Source organism: Pezoporus occidentalis, unplaced genomic scaffold (assembly GCF_034315485.1).
Source record: "Pezoporus occidentalis ecotype Australia unplaced genomic scaffold, CSIRO_AGI_Poc_V1 ctg2, whole genome shotgun sequence".
In the NCBI taxonomy this organism is placed as follows: domain Eukaryota; kingdom Metazoa; phylum Chordata; class Aves; order Psittaciformes; family Psittacidae; genus Pezoporus; species Pezoporus occidentalis.
This window is the reverse complement of record NW_026913855.1, coordinates 8,400,010-8,422,609: the sequence shown is the minus strand read 5'-3', so window position 1 is coordinate 8,422,609 and position 22,600 is coordinate 8,400,010. Positions and strand designations below refer to the sequence as shown.

The window sequence follows — 22,600 nt, the reverse complement described above, 5'->3', positions numbered from 1 at the left end:
AAACTCAGCAGCACGCTGATGAACAACAGCAAGCTACTGTTTGAAAGCTGCTGCTCAGCTATCCAGACATAGAAGCAGACATCAGGTGTAAATTTCATATTTATTATAACAAAAATTATGACATGTTCATTTGTGCATTCGGCTTTAATATAACTCTTGGTATGTAAATGTTCTACAGCAAATGAGCTCTATACAATCATGCTGGTTGTGGCAGCAGTAAGGAACACAAACAAAACGTGTCTGTAAAAGTAAGGAAAGAGAGAGACCAGAGGAAAAAGTGGGTTTTTCTTTAAATGGTCGACACCACCTCAGCTCTAGCTAACTTGTACACAGCCACTCAGGCCGTAATGCTTAATGACCATGGCCCAAAGAGTCGCTTAAGAAAAAAGGTCAGTTTTTCAGGTTGTGTCCTTAATGCCAAGGCTACAAAACATGTAAGCATCACTATACAACACTGAGCTATTTACAGGAATTCCCCAATCAACTGTTCTCTCAGAGAAAATTAGTGAATCTCAGTGACTTAAGTCACCTGAAAGAGTAAAGCAACTCCTAGGAGTTAGTCTCCATATTCTACAAATGTCTATCATTTTCAAGACCAAAAAAAGCCTTTTCTCTCAAAGAAATACAGTATTACAATATTACTTAAATCATTTAGCACTGGCTACTGCCCTGCTTTTCAAACAAAACAAACAAGCCGTTTTAAAAAATATTACATCATCATCTGTTTCTCAGCAATATATTAAACCTTTTTATTTTTTTTTATTATTTTTTGTTTTTTGTTTTTACACGTGATATGTTAAGGGAAGGTTAACTATTTTAAACTTTATCAGTCAAGCGTCTCTAGAAGAAAGTCAATGAATATTAAACCTAACAAACTGAAAAGCTGCAGTTATCTGTAGTGGCAGGATAAGGAAAAGGAAGTATATAAAGGAAAAGGATAAGGAAAACCCCTGCTGTAATGTGAACCCACTGGGTCCCGCACTCAAGTCTCCTTGTTTGTTAGTTTATTTCTGAGCAGTGAATAGAGTGGGTCATAGTGGTGTGTCGTAATAGTCTGCCAGGTGGTCCATCGGATACTGCCGCTGCTGCTGCTGCTGCTGCTGCTGTTGTTCCTGGTGCTGCTTCATAATCTCCTTGACTTCTTCTTCAAGCTCTGGTGGGATGATGAACTGGTCGTCGGGATCGGGCTGTGCCGGAGCAGCGAAGTAGCCCCCTGTTTTTCTGAGCGGCGCGTCTGTTGCAACTTCAATTAAGTTATGGCTCCTCTCTTGTGGAGCCACAGAACCATTGCCTCGCCGGCGCCCTATTGTGCCTGTAGCAGAATATTCAGCTTTCCTGGGAAGGCTGGGCTCGTCTTCGTTGGCGCTGATGACGATACCTTCGTCGCTGGCTTCCACCGGCACCTGGAGGAGCTGCTTCTCCTTCGCTCGGCTGCAGTGGATGTCCACCTCCACCTCCACGCGGCTGCCATTGGTGAACACCCCCTCGATTGGCTCCTCATCGTCGCTGTCTAGGCCGTTGTCGGAGAAGGCGCTGGAGAAGGTGGCGCTGGAGAGCTGCCGCTGGAAAGAACTGGATAGGCAGACAGGGTGCAGCATGCAGCGCTGCTCCCCGGGGTAGGCTGGGCTGTTCTCGTTCATGGCCACCTGGGGAGGCTCGTCGGATGCCGTGGACCCCACCTCACTGCTCATTTCGGAGGTGGAGATCTCACTGCTGATCTCCGAAGCCATGCCACTGCTGGAAGATGGCATCCCGAGCGCATCTGTGGGCCTGTCCTTGATGACCACGTTGACAGACTGGGGGAAGATGCCTGGGCTAGGGGGTGGGACCCCATTAAGTTCACAGCAGCAGAAGCTGTCCTCTGTCACGTTCAGCTGAACCACGACAGCGCTGATGCTGTCGTTGCAGCCGTAACTCTGGGCCAAAGTGCAAAGCTTCTTCGCAGCTGCCAGTGCATCAGGCACATTTCTGACTGCCTCCACTGCTTCATCCATTGAGAGGCTGTCCCACAGCCCCTTGCTCCCCAGAATGAAGAACTCATCTTGTGGCGTTAAGGTGATGGACTGGACGTGAGGACGTGGCACAACACTTGGGTGAAGGAAGGTGTACCCCAAGATTCTTGTTGAATCAGTCACACCATTCACTTTGCCATCCTGAAATTAGAAAGGACAGGAAATTGGAAACAAAGCAGGGATACACAGCACCTGCATCTCCTTGTGTCTTACTGACAGTTGTTATTGCAGTACCCTCAACGCTGCCATTTACAGACAAGATGACACAAAAGCAAAGTGACTTGCAAGGAGGTGACAGAGCTGGGATTAGAGCACAGCAATGGCTGGTTTGCAATCCTGCACTACACCTCCTATACCCTACTGATTTATCATCAGCATCACCTATGCACAGACCAACAAAGCAGAAGTCTGCAACAAAGAGCCATCTATTCTGCTCCTGCAGCTGTGAAAGCCAACTGGACTAATGTTTTACCAGTGAGTCAGACTTATCCCTCCTCCACCCACTATATCTGGCCTTATACAGGGCAAAGCCACACACAGCTCCATTTGACACAGGGGCAGGTCATTCAGTTATGACTCTTCTCCTGCAGCTGTAACATTCATAGGTTTCATCTTGGCTCATCACTTCAGAAACAAAAGTTCATTTAGAAAAAAAAAAAAGCAAAAAGACTTTAAATGATGCATGCAAGTCAAATGCAGCAGACAGCAAGTCTGCATTTTTCAGTCTGCTGAGCTGTAGTGAAATGTTTTACATGCCCCAATTACTTACTACATTCCCACTTAGACATGACATTTCCAAGGGGAGGAGGAGTAGTATCTGAAGGGAAAACATCAGTAAAAATGGATGTATTTGAGAAATAAACCCCATGCACGTCCAAATCTCAGGATCCTATCCTGGTTAGAATCCAAGCTCTCAGAATAAGCAGTGCAAGTGTCTGAACCAGCAAGCCTGGCTATCTGTCAGCTTGCTAGGGATAGCTGCACCCTGCTAATTGCGTGTTCGAGAAGAACAACAAATGTGAAGAGTTACACTCATTTGGTCCAGCTGATGACTGCACTGATTATTATAAAGCAGATAACCACAGAAATGTGAATTATGACTAAAAATAGCTTCCCTTTTAAAACCACTCGGAAGAACAAAAAAACCTTGTTAACTTCCCCATTAGAAGGCTGACAGAAGTGATAAGCCATCAACTTATGCATGAAATCAGTGAGTCATCTTCAGATTCAGCGCAAAAATTTCCCCTTTCCTCTACAACAAGCGTGCCTCAGTGATGCACGCTATGTTGGAGTGACTCCCAACTTGTCACGTTTGAGATCCCAGCTGCCACCTTTCCCTGGCTTGATCAATAGGCACATGACTTATTCCACCTCCCCACCACACACACATACACACACGCTGCTCACAGACATACAGGAATGAGTTTTCTGCCCTTTCCTCCACCATTAGGAGGATTCAATATTTACCTATTCCTGCGCATGTGTCACACAAGGCAAAGCAAAACTGACAGCTGTAGCTTCAAGCTTGTAAGAAGGGAACAAATAAGTCTTCTCTCTCACGGTTCAGTTGAGCACAGGAAGGGGTTTCCTTTGGGCAAGTGCTCTCTTTGACAGTTGCCCTTCAAAGGACAGCTCGGTGAACGCAGGAGCTCAGACAGCAAAGTCAGCCTGCCAGGAGCAAGGAGCCTCCTAAGGGAAGGACAGCACTGCTCCAAGTGCTCTGCCCTGTCATCCTTTTCAATTACAGAGGCTCTTCATGACAGCTCCAACACAGCAATTCCTCTTCCCATGAGGAGGAGGGTGTCTGCGTTCCTGTTTCAGTGCAACATGCTCACAGCTGCTCACTCTCTGAAGCTAACCAAAATCCAGCATGGCAATGGGATGGAAAAGCAACTTTTATCACATGATAACTTGACGACATGATATGAATCACCTTGAAAGGAAAAGTGCAACTCTGGAATGCACACCATTCCCACTACGTCTTGGAGGTTCACTAACATCAGCATGTAGTTTCATGCATTGCTGTGTAAATGCTCTCCAAGAAAGCTGCAAGTTGCAACAGTCCCTAACTGTTCTCTAACCTCTGTGATAATGGCCTTATGCTGCTTAATCCTCTTCAGCTCTTCTTCACAACTCATCACGTAACACCTGGACAAAGGCAGAGGTTTCCCATTTCGGCAGAGAACAGTTTGGCACTTCCCCACGTTTGCTGAGGTTAGTGTGAAGCATCCACCAGGGTCCATGGGATCATGTTTTATATGGCAAAGCACAGCAGAGCCTCCAAGTTTTTGTCCAGCTGTTCCAAGTTTCCTGGAATTTAAACAAAACAGTGACTGTCCTTTAACTGGAAAACAAGTGTTATGGGTACTATGGAGAAACAGCCGCTGTTCTGCAACCACAAGCACTGGGTGCATTGACTCTGTTGGATCATTGGGACAGAAACAAAAGTCCCCACTTAAGAGTGTGACACTACAGCAGCACTGCAGAGACATGTGCAACTCTCAGGCAAGGGCTTATTTACACATACAAGTATATGGGGTATATCCATGTATGTGGACACTCAAATCTGCTCAATTTTAGAACAATAACATCTTTACGCTTTTAAGAGTTGCACAGATGTCTTCCTCTACCTGTTAAAAACATTTGTTTTAAAGGTCAGACCAAAGGAAACGAAGAGGGCCAGAAAAGTACTGAGGACTATTAATTTAATACATGTAGAGCTTAAAAAGGGGGTTCATGTTATCCAGCTGTTCTTTCTGACTTCTGAAGCTACAGAAAATAGTAATTCTAACTGTAAAAACTCGATTTTGGAGCAAAATCAGAAGGCACAGGTTCACTGCTTTGTGATGTCTTTAGAATAATACTCTCAAAGTATTAAATGATGACCAAGAAAGCACCAAGTGGCTTTTACTCTGCTACAAGAAGGCACACCTGTTAAATAGGCTCTTTGAAATATTTAAGCCTACTGTTATAACAGGAGCTGTACTGGGGAAAAAAATTAAAATCTATGGATAAAACTGAAGTTTTCAGAGTCCCATCATTGGAATGTAAATTCATTTCAATACTAGACTCTGAAAAACCATCCATCCTTCCTTGTAGCTTGTTTATCAGGACATTCTCCTATAGTAATTGGGAATTACAGCAACTAGAAAGCAAATCACAAAGGTTACTAACATTTGTATTAAGGCTAGATACAGCTGGCAAGAACTCTTAATTCAAAATCCGGGGAGAGAATGCACCACTGAATTTGAAACCAAGCCTCAATGTGCTGCTTCATTTTGTTTTTTAAAAATACACTTCAGGAGTGTTGCGCATCATCTGTAATAATCCTCAATGAATGATTAAATGCAAGTGGAATGAATAGTATTTCTCCAAAGGTGGTCAGTTTATTTTGACTTGAAACCAAAAAGAAACAAAACCAAAAAGCAGCATTTTTTTGTCGGAAAGCCACATTCCTATGAAACTGCATTAGTAGTAAACAAAGCCATGTAATAAGTACTTTCAATACTCAAATTTGTTATTATGTTTGAACATTTTAAGCATACAGCAACCACCTTCTCAACTAGTGGTCTGAAGCACTGTTATAAGCAATTATGGGAAGGAAGCATTTTCTCTCGTGTTTGTAAGGTTCTGTACCACTCTACTGCTTCCGTATCTTTCCTGATACCAGAACTTCAGTATTTTTCCTTTCCAAAGGTACAGCAACTCCACAACAAGCAATGCTACTTTTAACTTGATTCCTCAGCCTCTAAGCTACTTATCTGCTTTCTCCTTTGTTTCCCTGACTGATTCATTCTCCTTTGTTCAATTCTCTTCTTACTCCACTCAGTGTCTCTCAAGGCACAATTTCTTCTTCTGTCAAGAACAGCATGCACACAAGTTTCCAAACCACTATAAAGAGCTACCATTATACTCACAGCTATCATAGCACAATCTCTTTGGATAGGTCCTGCTCAAATAATATTCTAAGGTGAAAGGGATGACAGCATACAGACATTTCTAAGGAGTCAGACTACACATTTTCAGTATTTGTGTAGCTTTAAATGACCTGAATTGGTACAGAGAAACAGAAAGGTTAAGCCCAGGCTTTGCAGCCAGTAATAGTAAGGAAGTTTAAAACATGATCAAGAGATTCATACCACTGACTTGGTTACAGCAACTGTGAATTGTAAGACTTAAAGAAGATACCAGAAAGGAATAAACCTCCACGCACCACTTAGTCATGAGCATTGAGTAACTTTGCAGATGTTTTGTTTTGTTTTTGTTTGGGTGGGGAGGTGTTGAAGTTTTTCTCCTCACACCCGGAAGGAACAGAAAGCAATATTCCCAAGATGAGCAATAAAAGAAAGCACCACAGCCAGATCCCAAGGCTTTTTTCTCCCTCTCACATTTTTTTGAAGCAAGAGCAGGTGTCTGACCTGAAAGTGAATAAACTGCCCAGCGAGCATACACAAGATAAAAGAGGTTTCAAATCCAAGACTCACCTCTGCATAACGATGAAAGTGTTGATCATGTATTCCTCCTCATTCTTTGTTTTCTGCAGCTCTTCTGCTAAAATGTCGCTCATTGTGCACTGCAGCAGATACGGCACTTCCACATTGCGGTCCCCATCAAAAACACCATAAAGCGCCTCCCGGTTGTCGCAGAAGTTATTGGCTGAAAGTGCTGCCACACACAGCCTAGCAAAAATAACAAAAGAGGAGAACATCAAGGTTGTTACCTATGACTAGTTTCTCATCTTGTCATTCTGACCAGAGAGATGCAGCCCAGTCCGAGTCCTAGTTTTAACCACCTCTGTTCATACACATTTTGGGACTGCTTTCTGAGCTGTGGAGAAGAGTCAGGCCCACCACAGTGCTAAGATGTGGAGAGAACTACGCTGGTAGCTCAAGCCCAGCCCTAAGGATTTTTTCTCCTTTTCAGCATGTGAACAACTCTCTTATTTGCAGAAAGATGGGGAAAAATATCTCTGAAATAACATCAGTTTAAACTGCACTTGCTCCTCCAAAAGCCATCCTCCTTGTGATTTAACATGCTAATGACCAAATTACCCCTTAACAGTAAGTAAAGACATGCTGGCACTTACTACAGAAACCTAGGTAGTAGATTTCTAAAAAGGTATTTAAGGAACAAAGAAAGATTCATCACACTGCCAGCAACACAGAGACTCGCAGACTCTTGGTACATTATTTGTCAAGTGCTGCCTTAGTCACAGGAGCTCTGTACACCATGAATATTCAGAGTTTTGGCCATTCTGTCTCTTCTCTTAGTATCTCTGATTTGCTTGGTAAACATCCTTTGGTTGAAGATAAAGCAGCTTTGCAAAGAGGAAAATGCTTTTAAACACTCAGACCTTTTGCAAGTACCGGAGTCTTGCATAGACAAAATGTGTCGGTTACACTCGTATCTTAGCAACTTCCCTAACAAAGACCAAAGTGGAGAGCTAGCCAGGGGCCCAGTAGACAAATATAGAGTCATGGCATGGCCCCTGGCTTTCTGAGGCCCAAAACCTCCCCAAAACTTTGACTGAAAAAAGCATTTCTTTGTATCATCAGCACAGAGGCGGTCTGCTGCTAGGATGATGGCTGTATAACGAGAACCATGCCAGGTCGTACTTGTTCTTGACGCCCGATGCTTCTGTGTAACCGTGACTCCACACTGCTGGTGCTCCTGAAGCATCACCAGCCGAGGGCTGGTCGATCCTGAAGCAACGGATATTGCTGCAGGGAAAAAGGAAAGGGAAAAGATGCAACGGATTGAAGTGCTGATATGACCCAGATTCAAATACAAAGATAACACCTTTTTCCCTCCCTCCCCATTCTTAGTAATACATTTAATAAAAGAAAATGAAGCAGGACACCCAAAGTGGTTACTTCTAAATGTCTGTATACAAACAACAAAAAAGCAGTAAGTAACTGAGCCTCTATGAGGGTGTCAGCTGCACTGTTTTGCTTAGCCAGCTTTTCTTTCCCTGCCCTCACCCCTAAGCTGTTTGTTTCAAACCTGGCCCAGTCGGAATACAAAGCAAATTTGTCACTAGTTTGATGAAAGCCAGTACAGGGGAGTGACTTCATAAATTACACATTTCTCCTACCCATTTTAACAAGCCTCTGGGCACTTTTCATTGTACCCAAATGAAACCTCCTGTATGTCCCACACCATCCCCTATATGGGGGGAGAGAGAAAAGGGGGGAAGTATGGAAAACATTTAATTACTTAAAACTAGCAATGTGTAATAATAGCCTTCCATGAAAATGCCCACAAAACAAATTTGCTCCCTCCTGGTCTTGCACCAACCTGCAAGAGCCAGCCTATGGTACAGCCTGCAGACAGCAGGCACAGCCCTTCTGTCTTCCCCAGTTGTGCAGGCCAAATTTTACTTAGGCCCTTGATCTTCTACCTTCCAATTTACTACCAACATAGCCTTTAGCCCAACTTTCAAATACCTCACAGAGGGTAATAAAGATTTAAAAAGGGCCCAGCCCTCCCTGTTTATATCCTGCTCTTCACAGCCCTGCTTTTGCTGGGGAGAGATGACCTGCCCCCTGCTCCCTACTGCTTTCTTCCAAAGGCAGGGAAAGGGAGCTCCCCCCACGCCACAGACACTTCAAAGGCAGCCAAACCTTTCATGAACCAAATGAATCATAAAAGGGCACAAGCAGAAAGGTCTAACTGTTCACTCTGAGCACTCATTTTTCTCCATCCAAACCCCCACCTGACCTGAACACACAGAAAAGTCTTTCCAGCATTGCAGAGCCTTCTTCAAATAACCTGAAGTACTGTCACATCCAGTTCAATTTCTTTTTACACTAACAGTCAGGATGTGTGCATCAGCAAGGACAGATTAAAAAGCAAACAAATTACATAAACAACATTAGAACCACCGGTGTTTTAAGCCGCTGGTTTTGCAGCCCTGTGTGTCAAACAAGAGGCACACATCTCACTTGAGCATTAGAAAAGATTATCTGACCCCAGATCCAACTGGAAATCTGGGTTTCTTCTGAAGTAGCAGAGATTTAAATGCTATCTGCATCTGCACTATACCACACACACGAGCAAACACACTTTCTTTGTAGACTTCTCATACAAGGCACTTATCCTTTATGGCAGAGGAACTTGGATCAGAAAGGTTTTTCTGTTTGTTTCTTTTTTAACTGAACTGGTTCCTGGGCAGGTCAAGAGCCCAGAGCCATCTCAAACCTTCCTAGCAGTGGTGAAAAAAAGCTACCTTAATGCATTGCTTTCAGCTCCTTCACTGGCACCACTACAGATAGACCATGTGCCCAGAAAGGAACGATACTGAGCAGCACACCCTATGCAGGGAATATGGGCTAGGGCTTCTGGACAGCATAGTTTATTTTCCCCTTAATTTGACTGTTACAACCGAACCAGATGTTCTTCCCTAAAAATCAGTGTAGCAGCACCTTTTTTTGGTTTGTTTTTTTTTTTTGTTTTCATTTTATTTCCTACTGAAAATTCTTACATCCAATGAATCGCTTGGTAACATCCTCCTAACCATGCAAGCCTCCTTTAAGATCTCATACATATTAAAAAAGCAAGCATGCATGACAGGACTCTTCTCTCCAGCACTGAAAATACATATTAACCTACTACCTGCTTGCATCCTGCCAGGGCACAGATGGAGAGCTGCCTTTCACATGCAGAAGGAAGATATAAAAAGTACCAAGCGTACAAGTATTTTTTGCGCCTGCTACAAAAAACAAGTGAAAGGAGCACCTCCTCCCTCACAGTCAATTATTGCAGTATATCATAGAAGTTAGTGCAGGGTGTCAGTACAGACACTAGGAAGCCCCTCAAAAACCTGACTGTGGCTAATGAATATGAGGGAAGAGAACCTTAGGTCTTATGAATAATTTGTGTTTTCTAAAAAAGAAACCAACAAACCCACAAATAGCCAAGAAACTTCTTCCACATAAGAGGAAAAAAGTTTCCTGTGAATTAAACACAATGCATACGCCAATGAAAACATGGCATGTAATTGGGCCACACTACTCTTTTGCTACTTAGGACTTACATTTGTGCGATACTGCTATAGGGCATGACGCCTGAACACTGAAGTGGAATGAGACTGGCTTGTCTGCTGGGTTATACAGAAGAAAAGCTGATCTTCCACTTTTAAGTTTTGATAGAATTTAATTAGCATTGTAACACATATTTCCCCCTCCTTCTATGAACCAGAGTAACATCAGACTGCTTCTTCAGGAAGGTCTCCTGAACACAATAAAGCAGCTCCTAAAATAGCGGAGCACTCTTTTTTTTTTTTGTTGTCTGCTCCAGAACATGGACTCATTTTTATATGTGAAAACTCATCATTACCCAAATTTCTATTTAATTTGATAAATCTGCCAATTCAAGCTAAAAGCAAACTCAAACTGGAAGTTTCCCTTGCTTGTACAACAGATGAGGTTTACTATTCCAGTGTTGGATCTTAACTATTTAAAAGCAAACCGCACAAAGCAAATGCTCAACCCTTATAAAGTAAATCAACCCTTCTTGGAATAATCCAATGTTTAAGAATCAAAGAGACTGAGAAGAAAACTCAGAGCTGGTGCAGTTCCCTTAGGACATAAGAAAAGTTCAAGGCAGCACCACTGTCCACAGATGATCTGGTTTAGGGCAACAGTTTCCCAACAACTGCAGAAGGAGGCACAAGGCACTTGGTGAATTTTAGTTGTGGATGACAAGTTCTAGCACAGGAAACAGGTAGACAGGAAGGAAAAGGAGGGTCCCAAGGCAAGGGAACTGGCTGTGCTGCAAGCGGACTGGGAGATGCAAATCTTTAAGAGAGGTTTAAATATGGGAAAAATAAGGATTTCTAGGACAAAAGCAGAGAGGCATGAAGGGCAACAAAAAACAGTATGTGAAGAGGTAAAAAGCAGCACAATGGCAAAGACAGACCCAAACAGATGAATGTAAGGGAAAGAAACATAGCAAGCATACATTTTGCATCTCAGCGGTGCAGTAAGTAAGTATTTTGGTTAAATCTAATGTCAGAAGTAAAATGGTTATCAAAGTGGCCAAACAGTGGTTATACCAAACTAGCAGACCCCTGCAGAAAGCAATTGCACTGGAGTGGGTAAAGTCATCCTGTTTAACAAAGCATCAATTTCTGACCTAGCCACATAACCTGTTACTTTCTGATCCACTGATAACAAGGAGCCACGCTCCTTAAAAGACATTTACACTTCCGTGTATTGTGGTTTGTCACATCCCAGTGACTGGAGTCACTGTCCCCTCCCTACTCTGTAAGGTAACTCACTTCAGCAGCTCTAGGGTTTTGTGATCCAAGGCTAATCTGGGATTTCCAGTCAGGTCCAGCTCTTGTAGTTTCGGAGGCAGGTTTTCAGGCAATGTGACTTCACTCAGTTCATTGCAGCTTAGGTCCACACACTGTAAAAAGGAAGCAAGAGAATTTAGATGTTATCAAGATCACACAAATTTTGATTAAATGTAGTAATGCATGCTTCATAAACAACAAAGGCTGCAACTAAGACCATTCATTTAAGTAAGTGGTTCTTACCAAAGAAATTCATATGGCATTCAGCCATCTTACCAGATGTCTGGGACATCTAGAAATATGTTCCTTTCATTTCCATCTGACCAGGTGTCATCTTCTTACCAAACTATTAAGTTTTGTTTGCTCTTCAGAGAGACAAAAATGGTCAATGTATTTTCAAGTATTTAAGAAAAAGTGCTACTGATGAAACCAGTCTTTTAACAGATAAAGGAAATGGAGATAAATACAATCGGAGCTTCTAAGCCACTGGCACAGCAGTCCCTCTTCCAAAGACAGTTTAAATCAGCACGAGAATGAGCAGGCTCTCAGGAACTCGGCAATTACTGAGGGACATTAAAATAAGCAGGGTTATGAATGCATGTGGAGGAGGAGTAGAGGAGGCAAGGCAAAAATACTGGAGCAGTTAAACATGGTTTTAATTTGTGTCATCTTAGATGGATTAATATTTAAATCTGAAGTCAATAAAATTACTGAAAAAAGTTTAAAGCTTAAATATTTCAGAAAAAATACAATACAAAACAACAGAGAAACTTGCTGGCTATCCACCAGTGAAGCACAAACTAGCTAGAACAAGTGCACTGGAATGACAAAATCCCCAAACACTGTTTAAAGCTACGCGTTTAGATGAAAGTCTATACACAAGAAAAAATATGCCATTTTAGAACAAAACCCACTCTCCAAACGTTATTACAGCATTACCGATGTAGAACGCACCAAAAACTGGTGGGGGGGAATCAACCTTTTTTTTTTTTTTGCTAGGACAGAGCAGGCAGAGGACAGAAGAACTGTCCACATCTCTCAGAAAGGCCAGTGTCTGCTTTGAACCTGCAAAAAGACTTCAAAGACTTTAATAAAATAGAAAGTTGAAAAGGGCTGGGGGAGGCTTTTCTCAGCTGCGTATTTTGACCATTACATAATTTCCATTGACACAAGCGAGACACTTTCATTTTTGCAGGTATAATCAAAGCAATTGGGTTCTGAGCTGGAAGAAGGCATAAGATAACCTAGTAAAATCTGGAGGAGAAAAATCTCCTAACACATTATTAAATACAAGCAATAGAAATAACAGATTTCCAACCCAAATCCTGACTCCTGAGGTTGTCTAATATGGAGGCATTATTATGAAGAACAAACTGCTGACGTTATCTAAGCCTGATAAGGAAATCAGAGTTTAAATCTGTCACGCAAACAAAATAGTAGACAGCTTAACAGAACAGTTATGCCAGTGAGCTTTTTTCCCCTCTGTGCAACTCGTGCTGCTTCCAGAGAGCCAGTAATTACTTTGCAGATTAAAGGAGCTGCCAGGAGGCCTTGCTGTGTTCAACACCTCAATGCCATTACAAATTTGATGGAAGAGCAGTGCTGGAATAACAAGTACAAAAATCAGTGAAGTAATTTCATTGTTCTGATTAAATGCCCAATACGCCAAAGGAAGCAACACTCTACAGCAGAAACCTTGGCTTCTAGGCACTAGTGAAGATAGTTTATTTATCAGCTTAGGATTTCTCAGATTTTATTTGTACTGTTTGAAGAATAGGCTAAGAGGAACTTCCTGCATATCTATGTTAGATTTAGTCCTTATTCTACTCCCCAGGCAAGCAGGAAAGCCTATTTCCTAACCAATCCCAATTTCCTCATGTATTATTTTAATACAAGCTAGTTTAGCCCCACCTATGCAACATCAGAAGAACAACTCCTACAATTGCTCACAGGATTTTGTACTGGATGGGCCAGCTGGAAGACAAGGCTTAACAGTCAGCATTTGCTTATGCTGCATTCATATCTTTGTAACCACTTTCTTCAAGGCTGGAAGAGATCTGAATTACGTCAAGTTACAACTGAAGAAGCCTATATGGATACTAACCTATCCAACTAGGAGAAAAACTACCAAAGATCGGCAGTTTTGTTTTAAGATGTTAGTGCTACTAGACCTTCACTTATTTGAGATCTCAAGGTAATGCTCCTGTGAAATATAAGCTTGATGAAGAGCTGCAACAAGAAACCTCCATATCACCCTCATCGCAGTAGCCCAGCCAGACAGCCATGAAGAGAAGCAACTCATCGGTCAACAAAAACTGGATGATGAAGTAAAGTCAGGTCCCAGGTGGGAAAAGCAAGCCTGGGTCACCGAGCTCTGCTCAAGCACTCAACTGCTGGACTGTGAAAAACACCAGCATCCTGGATACCAATTAAAAAAGCACCCTTTTTATTTGTTAAGGCAAGGAAACTGATGTCAGACAATGGCTGTAAGGAAGAGTCTGCTGGGGCACTGACTCAGGTGTGCGAGCTTCCAGCTGCTCCGCCATTCACAGAAGACACTGCAGTGTGCACAGATAAACCTAACTGACCATAGAAATAACTGACATAAAACACAATAAAACTCCTAAAAAATGTGTTGTGTAACATCTCTCAGAGACATCACCAGGCTCTTTAACAAAGAGGACCACACATAAGTTCTGCAGCCTTGACTGTACTGTGTAAAAAAGGCTGAGAGACAATTATATCACAAAAATGACCTTGTGTTTGGAAATCCTGGAGTTACTGCAAGAGTAAAAGTATCAGCATTCACACTAGCTTTCCTTCTGAACTTACTTCAGGCAGCACAGTAACCACTGCTCTAACTGTTCCAGTATCACTGACTCCGAAATGTAACACATGAGCCTCTTGGGCTAATTAAATACCAAAACAAAACAGACGTTACCACAGGTAACAGTTTCCCCAAGAAGTTTAATGTTTGAATGCCACCTTAATTAAAACTCATCATCAGCTATGATACAATCACAGAGGTGACATGAGACTATACAACTTCCATGTTTTGCTACAAACAAGCTTATTTCACCAAATGACCAAATCCATACTGCACATTTTAAATGCTCTCACCTACCTAAGAAGGAACTCTGGTTAAACTATATAACAGATTCAGGCAGGAAGTGCAAGCTTGACCTCCAAACTGACAAACACTAACCACGATGTAGAGAAATCATGAAGAGGCCAAAAGAACCTGTATGCCCAACAAAGCATCTTCCCATCTAGCAACTATATGAACTCCCTTCACAGAAGTAAATACTAGGCATTTTCCTTCCACAAAGGTGGAGTCCTAGAGCACTCTGTACCTTCTGAGATGAAGTCACGCATGCTATCCCTGCAGTTCCCAAACGGTTAGTGACTTCCGTGCCTCCTCCTGCTACAGAGAACTAAACTGTAGGGATCCAGCAGGAAGAAACTGCTGTCTTCCAAGAGCCTTTTTCTGCTAAGCACTATGGCAGAGCAGCACTTCAAATACTGATGCTTTTATAGAACACTCGGCTTTCTCCAAAATGAATGAACAAAAGGAGAAAGCTAACTGTTCCCTCACGGTGTGTCTACATTATCCTACTTTTTGTATTAGTTAACACCACTGTCATGTTTTTAAAGAAATGTTTATGGTGCAGAGCCTTGCTCCCCCACCCCAATTCTTCCTCTAAGAAAAATGGCTTTGCTTCTGATTGATTCTAAATGGCCCTCTGTTTCCTCTGGCCATTGTTCCAAAGAGGGAGGAGTATTCAAAACCCCACAAGTTTGTTTGAGATTTCCTGGCTAAAACCACAAAGCTCATCTTTACATGCATTCACTATCCAACAGAATTATTGCTCCTGCTGCGTTCCCTGCCCCAGGCACTGAGGCAAGCACAGCAGTCTGGGAACTTAGCCCTTTGACTTCTCGGCGCACCGGAAGGACCCTTAAGTTGTTTTGAACTCATGAATAGATAATCAGTTCTCAGCCTCAGAGAAGGACAGACTTTCTGCCCTATCACAAGATTTGTATGCTGTGAATTAAGCCTCCAAGCTCTGGCCAGCAGCAACAGCATCAAGTATCCTGCACTATAGCCAGGTGAGAAGCAGGAACTTTATTCACAGAAAGACAAAAGTCAGCAGTAGTGCTCTTCAGCATGATCAAGCAAAGAATGAGGCCCACAAAAAGAAGTGCCAGGAAAAGTACAGGATTAATTCTGGAAACACATACAATAGTCAGATTAAGCATTCCTCTGGTTGTGCAAAATATGACTGCAATTAGGAAAATTAAAGTAGCTTGCCTAAATACTCAAATCTGGCGCTCCTGGAATTTATCTCTGTCCCCAAGGCCTATTCTATTTTGCAGCTTCAGCAGTTTTTAACACGCGGTCTAAACAAAGTCCATTCCTTCACAATCAACCAATTGCCAAGGCACAAGAGTTAATTACACATAGCTCCTGCCAAATGTTTAAGTCATAACAAAACAGACTGTCACAAGAAGAAAATTAACACTTATTGGGCTGAGAAGACACGAACTAGTCAAGGTGAGCATAAAATCAGATTTTGAAGCTGCCCTTCTATTCCACTCCAAGGCAGCACAGGGCTAAGTATTTTGCATATGACCTCAGAGGAGAAAGCAGCTGCCAGATCTCTCTGATTTCCAAAAATGTACTAGCCTGTAGCAACGAGAGACCCAAGACAAGAATAGAATTGGTAAAGTTGCATTATACTTCCTTCTCCTAAAGCACATTCATTCCTTACCTTTATTTCAGAAAGCTGCATGACTTCTGGGAAGACTTCAATGCAGTTCGAGTGAGCTATTACAGTATGCATACGTCTGCAATTCATGATGGTTGTTGGAATGGCTTTCAGTTTGTTCCCACTAATATCAATTTCTTCCAACTCTTCCAGCTTGGCCATTTTGCTATGAAAACAAGTTTAAGGATTTTTCTTTTAATAGACATGCATATTTTATTTTGAAGTGATGATGAGAGCAGTGGTTTTCATTATTTTAAGAAAACGAAATTGCAGATTTTGATCCGTGTTCACAGCAATGCCTGTCACCTCTCCTCACATCAGACACTAACACAGTTGTGGAACAAAATGTGTTCTGTTTCTGTTAATGGTTTGTTAATGCTACCTTTCAAATTACTTATTTTGCTTACATTTCCCCTGGTCACCAGCTCACTTACACTCTTTTTCTCCTTTCTTTCCTTTTTTTTCAGCCCTAGTTTCTCACTTCATCCCAAATTTCCCTTCCCACCTTCTAGCATCCCACTCAGCTCTTCCCCCTAATTCATCTCCCTCCCTCCCCACTGCTGTTGAAGACCGCCTGCTCAGAACATCACACAAGGACAGAGATGTCTCTTCCTTTATTTATTGGCATGTCTTTTTCAAGGTTGTACCTCATCAGCTTTACAGAACATCTTACACTTGAAAGATTTCTGATTAAAACAGGGTGAATTGGAGGTACAGAGATTGCTGCCAAGGCAGATTCGCCTTCTGGAATGAGAGGATTTTTCCCTAATGACATTTAGTCCACTTCCACAGACATTTCCAGACCGCTATGCTCACAAGTCTCTTGTAAGGAGAAGCCCACCAGGTGTAAGCAAATCAACTCAAACCATGGAAAACAGATGACGTTGTTGCTTGACTTCAACAGCATACTGCGGTTATGCTGAATTAGTCCAGGGGAAGGGGGCTTGAAGTCCAGTTAACACACACCAACTAAAATGTAGCACTCACTTGTCTGTGTAACGCATAAGAAGGTAGCAACGTCCAAGAGGGCACAGCAGGTCAATCTACCCACTGCAGTATCACCACATTCAAAACACAGCCTGTGCCACCATATTTATGTGCAATTTAGGTCTTGCTATGAAAATGTTTCATAATGCCCACCCACTGGTGGCTTAGAGGCAGCAAAACCAGTGACTTACCTCGCAGGGAAGCTCTGTAGGCGATTGTAAGCCATGTGCAATATCTTCAGGTGTGGATGGCCCGTTAACAAGGGTACGCATTTATCTGTGAGGTTGTTATTGGTCAAATACAACTCCTGCAAGATGCTATGGGTTTCTTCAGAAAGAGTGGCTGGAGGAAGCATTTCCAGTTTGTTGGCAGAGGCATTAAGAAATCGCAGGCTGCAAGAAGAAGTTACATAAGGGAATTCAGTGAAACATCCTGCAGGTTTTGTGTCGAGAAGTATAAATAAAAATCTCTATTTTTAAGAGTTAAGATAGTTATAAAGCAAAGGTCAAAAGCAGTAAGTTCACAACACGAATAGAAATGCTAAAAGTCTTGCATTCTATGAACAAAATTTCTGATCATGTTGGTAAAAGAACACATCAGCAAAATCAGTATGTCAAAATGCCTCCAACCCCTTATCAAGACCTCAGTACCTCTAACAGATGTACCTACAGGTAAGAGCAATAACAAACTACATAATTTCCATATTCTTTCCACATGAAAATGAATTCTGATTCATCATCAACAAGCCATGAAACTATAGCTGCCCTTCAAGAGAAGTCACTGGTAAAAAAGCCAGTCAATTTTTCAGTATTTTAAATACTGGCTAGGGTGCAGGCAGTATTTTGTTTAAACCTGCAGGCCTGAAAGCAACTACAAAATATGAAAAAGTACCCTTTGTGTATTTGGATAGCTAAAGATGCACCACTTTATGTGAAATGAAAAACCAAAAAACAACCAAAAAAGACCAACCCCAACCTGACACCAAGCAGTCATTTGCCTTTTAGATTTTAAAAAGAGACAGGACTACTAGTAAACTAAATTTAAAAGGTTTATACATATATATATATATATATATATATATAAAAATATATATATATATATACATACTCTGGCTTGCTGATGTATCCAGCAAGACAGCCAGATCTCTGTGTAGTTCCTGAGTGCCCTTCCCCTACTCCCCAAAGTAGCAGAAGCCTTTGTTAATATTTTCTGCAGTCCTGCCACAAGCAGCAAGGACTGAAGCAGCGCAGAAATTAAGTTATTCTTTCTCCCTTATAGGGCTTTTTCTAGGATGGGAACAAGACCTGTTGAGATATGGGCACTGCCCACTCTTGCAAGTCAAGTTTTGTGGGCAGAGGATACATGTTTCTGTTGAGGAAGTTTGGTGATCGCAGTAGCACTGGAGGAATACACACTGTAGGCATCTTGAAGGCTAGAATTCACACAAGCAATTCCAAAGAAATGGGAAAATAAGGCTATTTATCCTTTAGTAACCAACTCTGGCATGACCATGGCTTTTCAACAAAAATAAGACCTCTCTCTTCCTTCCTCCCCTTTTCAGAAAAGCTGCCTTAGAGAACTTGCGATACAGAAATAAGTGTGTGCCTGCCAGTCTGCAGTGACCGCGTCCAAACTGGGCTGTACTGCTCCTACCAACAGAACGGGCAGCTGCAATGGGCAAAGCTGCATTCAAAAATCAGAACTCAGAAATGAGCTGGCTGAGGCCTATAAAGCCACTGATTGAGATACAAAAGGTAGGTGTGCTCCTGTCATCAATCTAAAGTGATAAAATATTGATAACTTCTCCCTTGCATGCAGAAATCCACACTGACCTTTAAGGTCTATTAATGAATGAAATGGATTTCCGAGATTTGCAGCTGGTTGAAACTTGTTTGGCAGCAAATAAGTGTCAGACATGCTACAGAAGAGTCACGTGGAATGCCAAAGGATTAAAAACCCCACTATTTCCATTAGAAGCAAAAATCTCTCAGCACTGCACAGAACCAAATCTAGGTTAGCTGTTTTACACAGAGGAGTCTACTTTGGAGAAACACAGTTTAATCCTCAGGCTCATTCATTATTCACAAGGGTGGTAAAACTCCAGAGGAGGAAGTGAGGAGAGGGAGGATTAATTCAGAGAAGGGAGTAAGCAGCTAAAAGGGTTTTTAAAATTATTTATTTATTCTAAAAAAGATACTGCTCAATTTCATCCTTTAGCTATAAACTGAAAATATATTAAGCTCATTCAAAGCTGGATTATTAAACCGAAGCATACCACATCAACGATTCCTGTACTTAATTAAACACCACAGTACAGACAATTATTACTTCGGCAACTTCGCTATAATATGCATGATGGTCGTCTCTCTCCACAAAAGAAACGCACTTCGATTAACGTAAAAGCCACAATATCTTTTGCACCACTCCTAGCACAAAATAGTCATCTTCAGCTCAGCCTGGAAAGGTTTAAGTAATAAAAAAGTTTAAGGCTGCTGGGGAAAGTGAACTTTCACAGGAATACGATGGGGATGAGGAAGTGGCAGCAAAATATTCCCCAAGAAAGGGCATGCTCCTCTGCCCTGAAGAGGAAACTACTTTTTTCTTAATTTCTTGCAAGCTGCAGCAGAATAACCTGGAGCATTTCACAGGTACCTTCTTTTAAGAACCAAATGTAGCCAAACATAACCTAGAGAGCATCCTGTGGCTATGAAGTTCAGAAGAACGTAAGTTTACTCAGGTACAGCTAGTGTAAAACACAGCTGGAAGCTTCAAGTAAGAAAAGGTACGTTGCTCTGATAAAGCTGAAGTTAATGCAGCCTACTGTACTGAAGCCATTTTATATTTGAAAGAAAAATGAATCCAACAAAAGCTCTTCTGTTTTTAATAAACTTTCAACGTTGATGGAATACAACAAGAAGTTTCAAGCTGTTCCCTCACTGGTATTAAAAGTGGCCGGAATCTGCATATTCCTGCCAGTAATCAGTTTTAAGGCATATATTTTCCCATGGGAAAAGTAGAGAGGAGATCTGTTGTTCTGTATCTCTATCCTTTTGCCAAATCTTCCAGAAAGTGATACAACAACGGCAGAAATAAATCTCCATTATCCTGACACACAGTTTAGTGCCTTGATGTGAACAGGGTTTAGGTGGCTCGCAAAATCTTGCCTGAAGTCTTGAACGGGAACCCTGTGGTAGCAGGGTATCTCACCTATCCCCCCTGTGTAATAACTCATAGCTGGGTAATACTCAACAGTCTGGTTCAGGATAGTTACATACTAATCTGTCTGTAGCTGACATCATTAGCTTTAAATTAACTTTTTAGAAAAGAGTATGCTACTTATTTACATGTTCCTTTTGACCAGCTGTTACATTGAAATGGTGAAAGCATTCTGAAATGATAATTCTTTCATGATGTTCTTTGGATTAAAAAGAAAACCAAAAAGGGACACTGTTCTTTGGGCAGAGAACAGAACGAACCAGGAGACTGCTCCTGCCAATGTTTTGTCAATTCTGTGCTATTAACTTATGTCAAAAAAAAAAAAAAATGCAATCTATTTGTACTTGCCCATCAGGTTTTTCCTCATGCTGATTTAACGCAGAAGTCCTCCTCCAGGTTATTTCCACTCCCCTATTTCTTCCTCCTCGTGAAATGTGCCAGCTGCTACCTTAGAAGGTACATCTTACAGATGCCCTCCAGAGCAGTGGAAATTTACTTGGGCACAACTGTTTCCATTTCTCTAGTGCACAGACCTAAACTGATTCATGTTCCTTGAAGATATCCCACTCATTGCTTATCAGATGGAAGCAGAATGTCAAGTATTAAAGCTCAGTCCAAAATTAATTGTTTCCCTTTCCAATTCCACCCACACACTATACCACAAGCTCATGAAAAGAAGTACAGCATCACTACAAAAACCTGCATTCAGCAGCCTGCACACATACCAGAGTATAATATAGCAGGGAGAGCATGAATTAACAAGTACTAAAAGAGTGCCGGAGATTAAGGAAGAAACGAAGGCGCTAGCAGAAGATGCCAGAATTCTTCAGCTTTGACAAGGTGTAAATTCTCCTTTGGGGTATTAATGTAAACACTCATCTCCATCCAGAATAAGTCACCTTCAGTTTTATGGGATATTGAAGTACAATCCCTTGCTGGATTTAACCTCTCCAGGAGACAAAACAATAAAAAACACTGTCCCAGAGAATAGGCTATAATCAAGGACATGGATCCAATTCAACAAAACAGACTCAATATGCAGTCACATGCATTCCCTATTTAAACCCAGAGGATTCTGATCTCAATTTGAACTTTCAAATGCAGAGGAAGAAACTCTTCTACTGACACAGCCATTACTGAAAAATGCAAGTCCTCCAAAAAGCTTAGGAATGTTCAACATTAAAAGGAGCACAGACAACTGCACCCAATGGCAAAGCAGCAGCAAATCAAAATCACTATGCTTAGCTTGAAAGTACCGATAAGAAGTGGAAAGAATACTGCAGCTGCAAGAAGAGAATATGCAGAGAAATCACAATCTCCAGTTTGGCCTGTGCCCCAAGATCCCCATCAGCACAGAGCAATCAAAATACAAAATTTCTTCTTCAGTCCCTTCTGCAGAGACATGCCCTCAATTTCTGATCGCCTAATCCTAAAATAATTTATAATTGTGGTAGCAGGTGTGTGAGAAAAGATCCTGTAAGCTAAGTGTGTTCTGGGCGGGGGGGAGAGAAAAAACGAAAGTAGTTTTGCCAGCCTTGCAAAAGAGGGTATTTCTTCTCCTAAAAAAAAAGTAAGAAAGGATGGAAACATTCAAGTGAATCCCCTTCCTGTTGATGGACTGCCAAAAAACCACATTTAATTGCTGCTGTCTCCTCAGCTCTTACTTTCTAACCTATCTTTAGCTGTTTCATTAACTGGGATTTCCCCAGTTTCTAGTATATCTGCTTGCAAAACCTAAGTTACCAGCAAAGAAACAAATGCAGCTGAGCATTTCTGCAGTGAAAGTATGTGCATCAAACACTCAGATAACTCTCTGTGTTCATTTGACTTTGTTTCCTCCCTCACTTTTCCTGCATGCACAATAGGACTGAATACTTTCATCAAAAAGAAGCAGCCACAGAGGGTGGAAACTGCAAATATCAAACGAGCAAGTTTAACTGGGTCACCTTCCAGAACACCAGCAAAAAAACCCCAAACAAACCCCAAACAAATTAAATCAAATCAAAACAACCAAATAAACAGAGAATCAGAACAGATAAGAACAGCTGAAGAAAGCTGAAAACAAGATTCATGCAGAGGAGAGTCCAGACAGGCAAATAGCTGACACTGTTTTAGCCACCACCAGATACTACAGAACAAAACCCAAGGTTTAAGCTGTGCACATCACAGCTAGGTCTTCACCACACAACTGGTTTAAATAGTCTGATGGCTGTTTAAGGGTTTATACTGAAAATACTCATACTAACTGGAAAGGAAGTTTAGGCAAGAGGGAAATCGTCACACTTCACCACTGTGTCTCCATTTTTAAACCTCCCTCA

The 22,600-nt window shown here is 41.7% G+C and overlaps 1 protein-coding gene across 1 annotated transcript in view; it reads right to left on the bottom strand.

The window, feature by feature from the left end:
- Positions 1–81: 81 nt before the first annotated feature.
- Positions 82–22,600, bottom strand: part of PHLPP1 (PH domain and leucine rich repeat protein phosphatase 1) — a 140,152-nt gene continuing 117,633 nt past the window's right edge. Inside the window, exons 11-17 of the mRNA XM_062617741.1 lie at positions 17,258–17,458; positions 16,083–16,245; positions 11,293–11,423; positions 7,628–7,732; positions 6,497–6,691; positions 4,094–4,322; positions 82–2,153 (exon numbers count right to left, since the gene is read on the bottom strand). Coding sequence (XP_062473725.1) covers positions 1,032–2,153; positions 4,094–4,322; positions 6,497–6,691; positions 7,628–7,732; positions 11,293–11,423; positions 16,083–16,245; positions 17,258–17,458 — 2,146 coding nt within the window. The 3' untranslated portion in view covers positions 82–1,031. The remainder of the gene's footprint in view (positions 2,154–4,093; positions 4,323–6,496; positions 6,692–7,627; positions 7,733–11,292; positions 11,424–16,082; positions 16,246–17,257; positions 17,459–22,600) is intronic.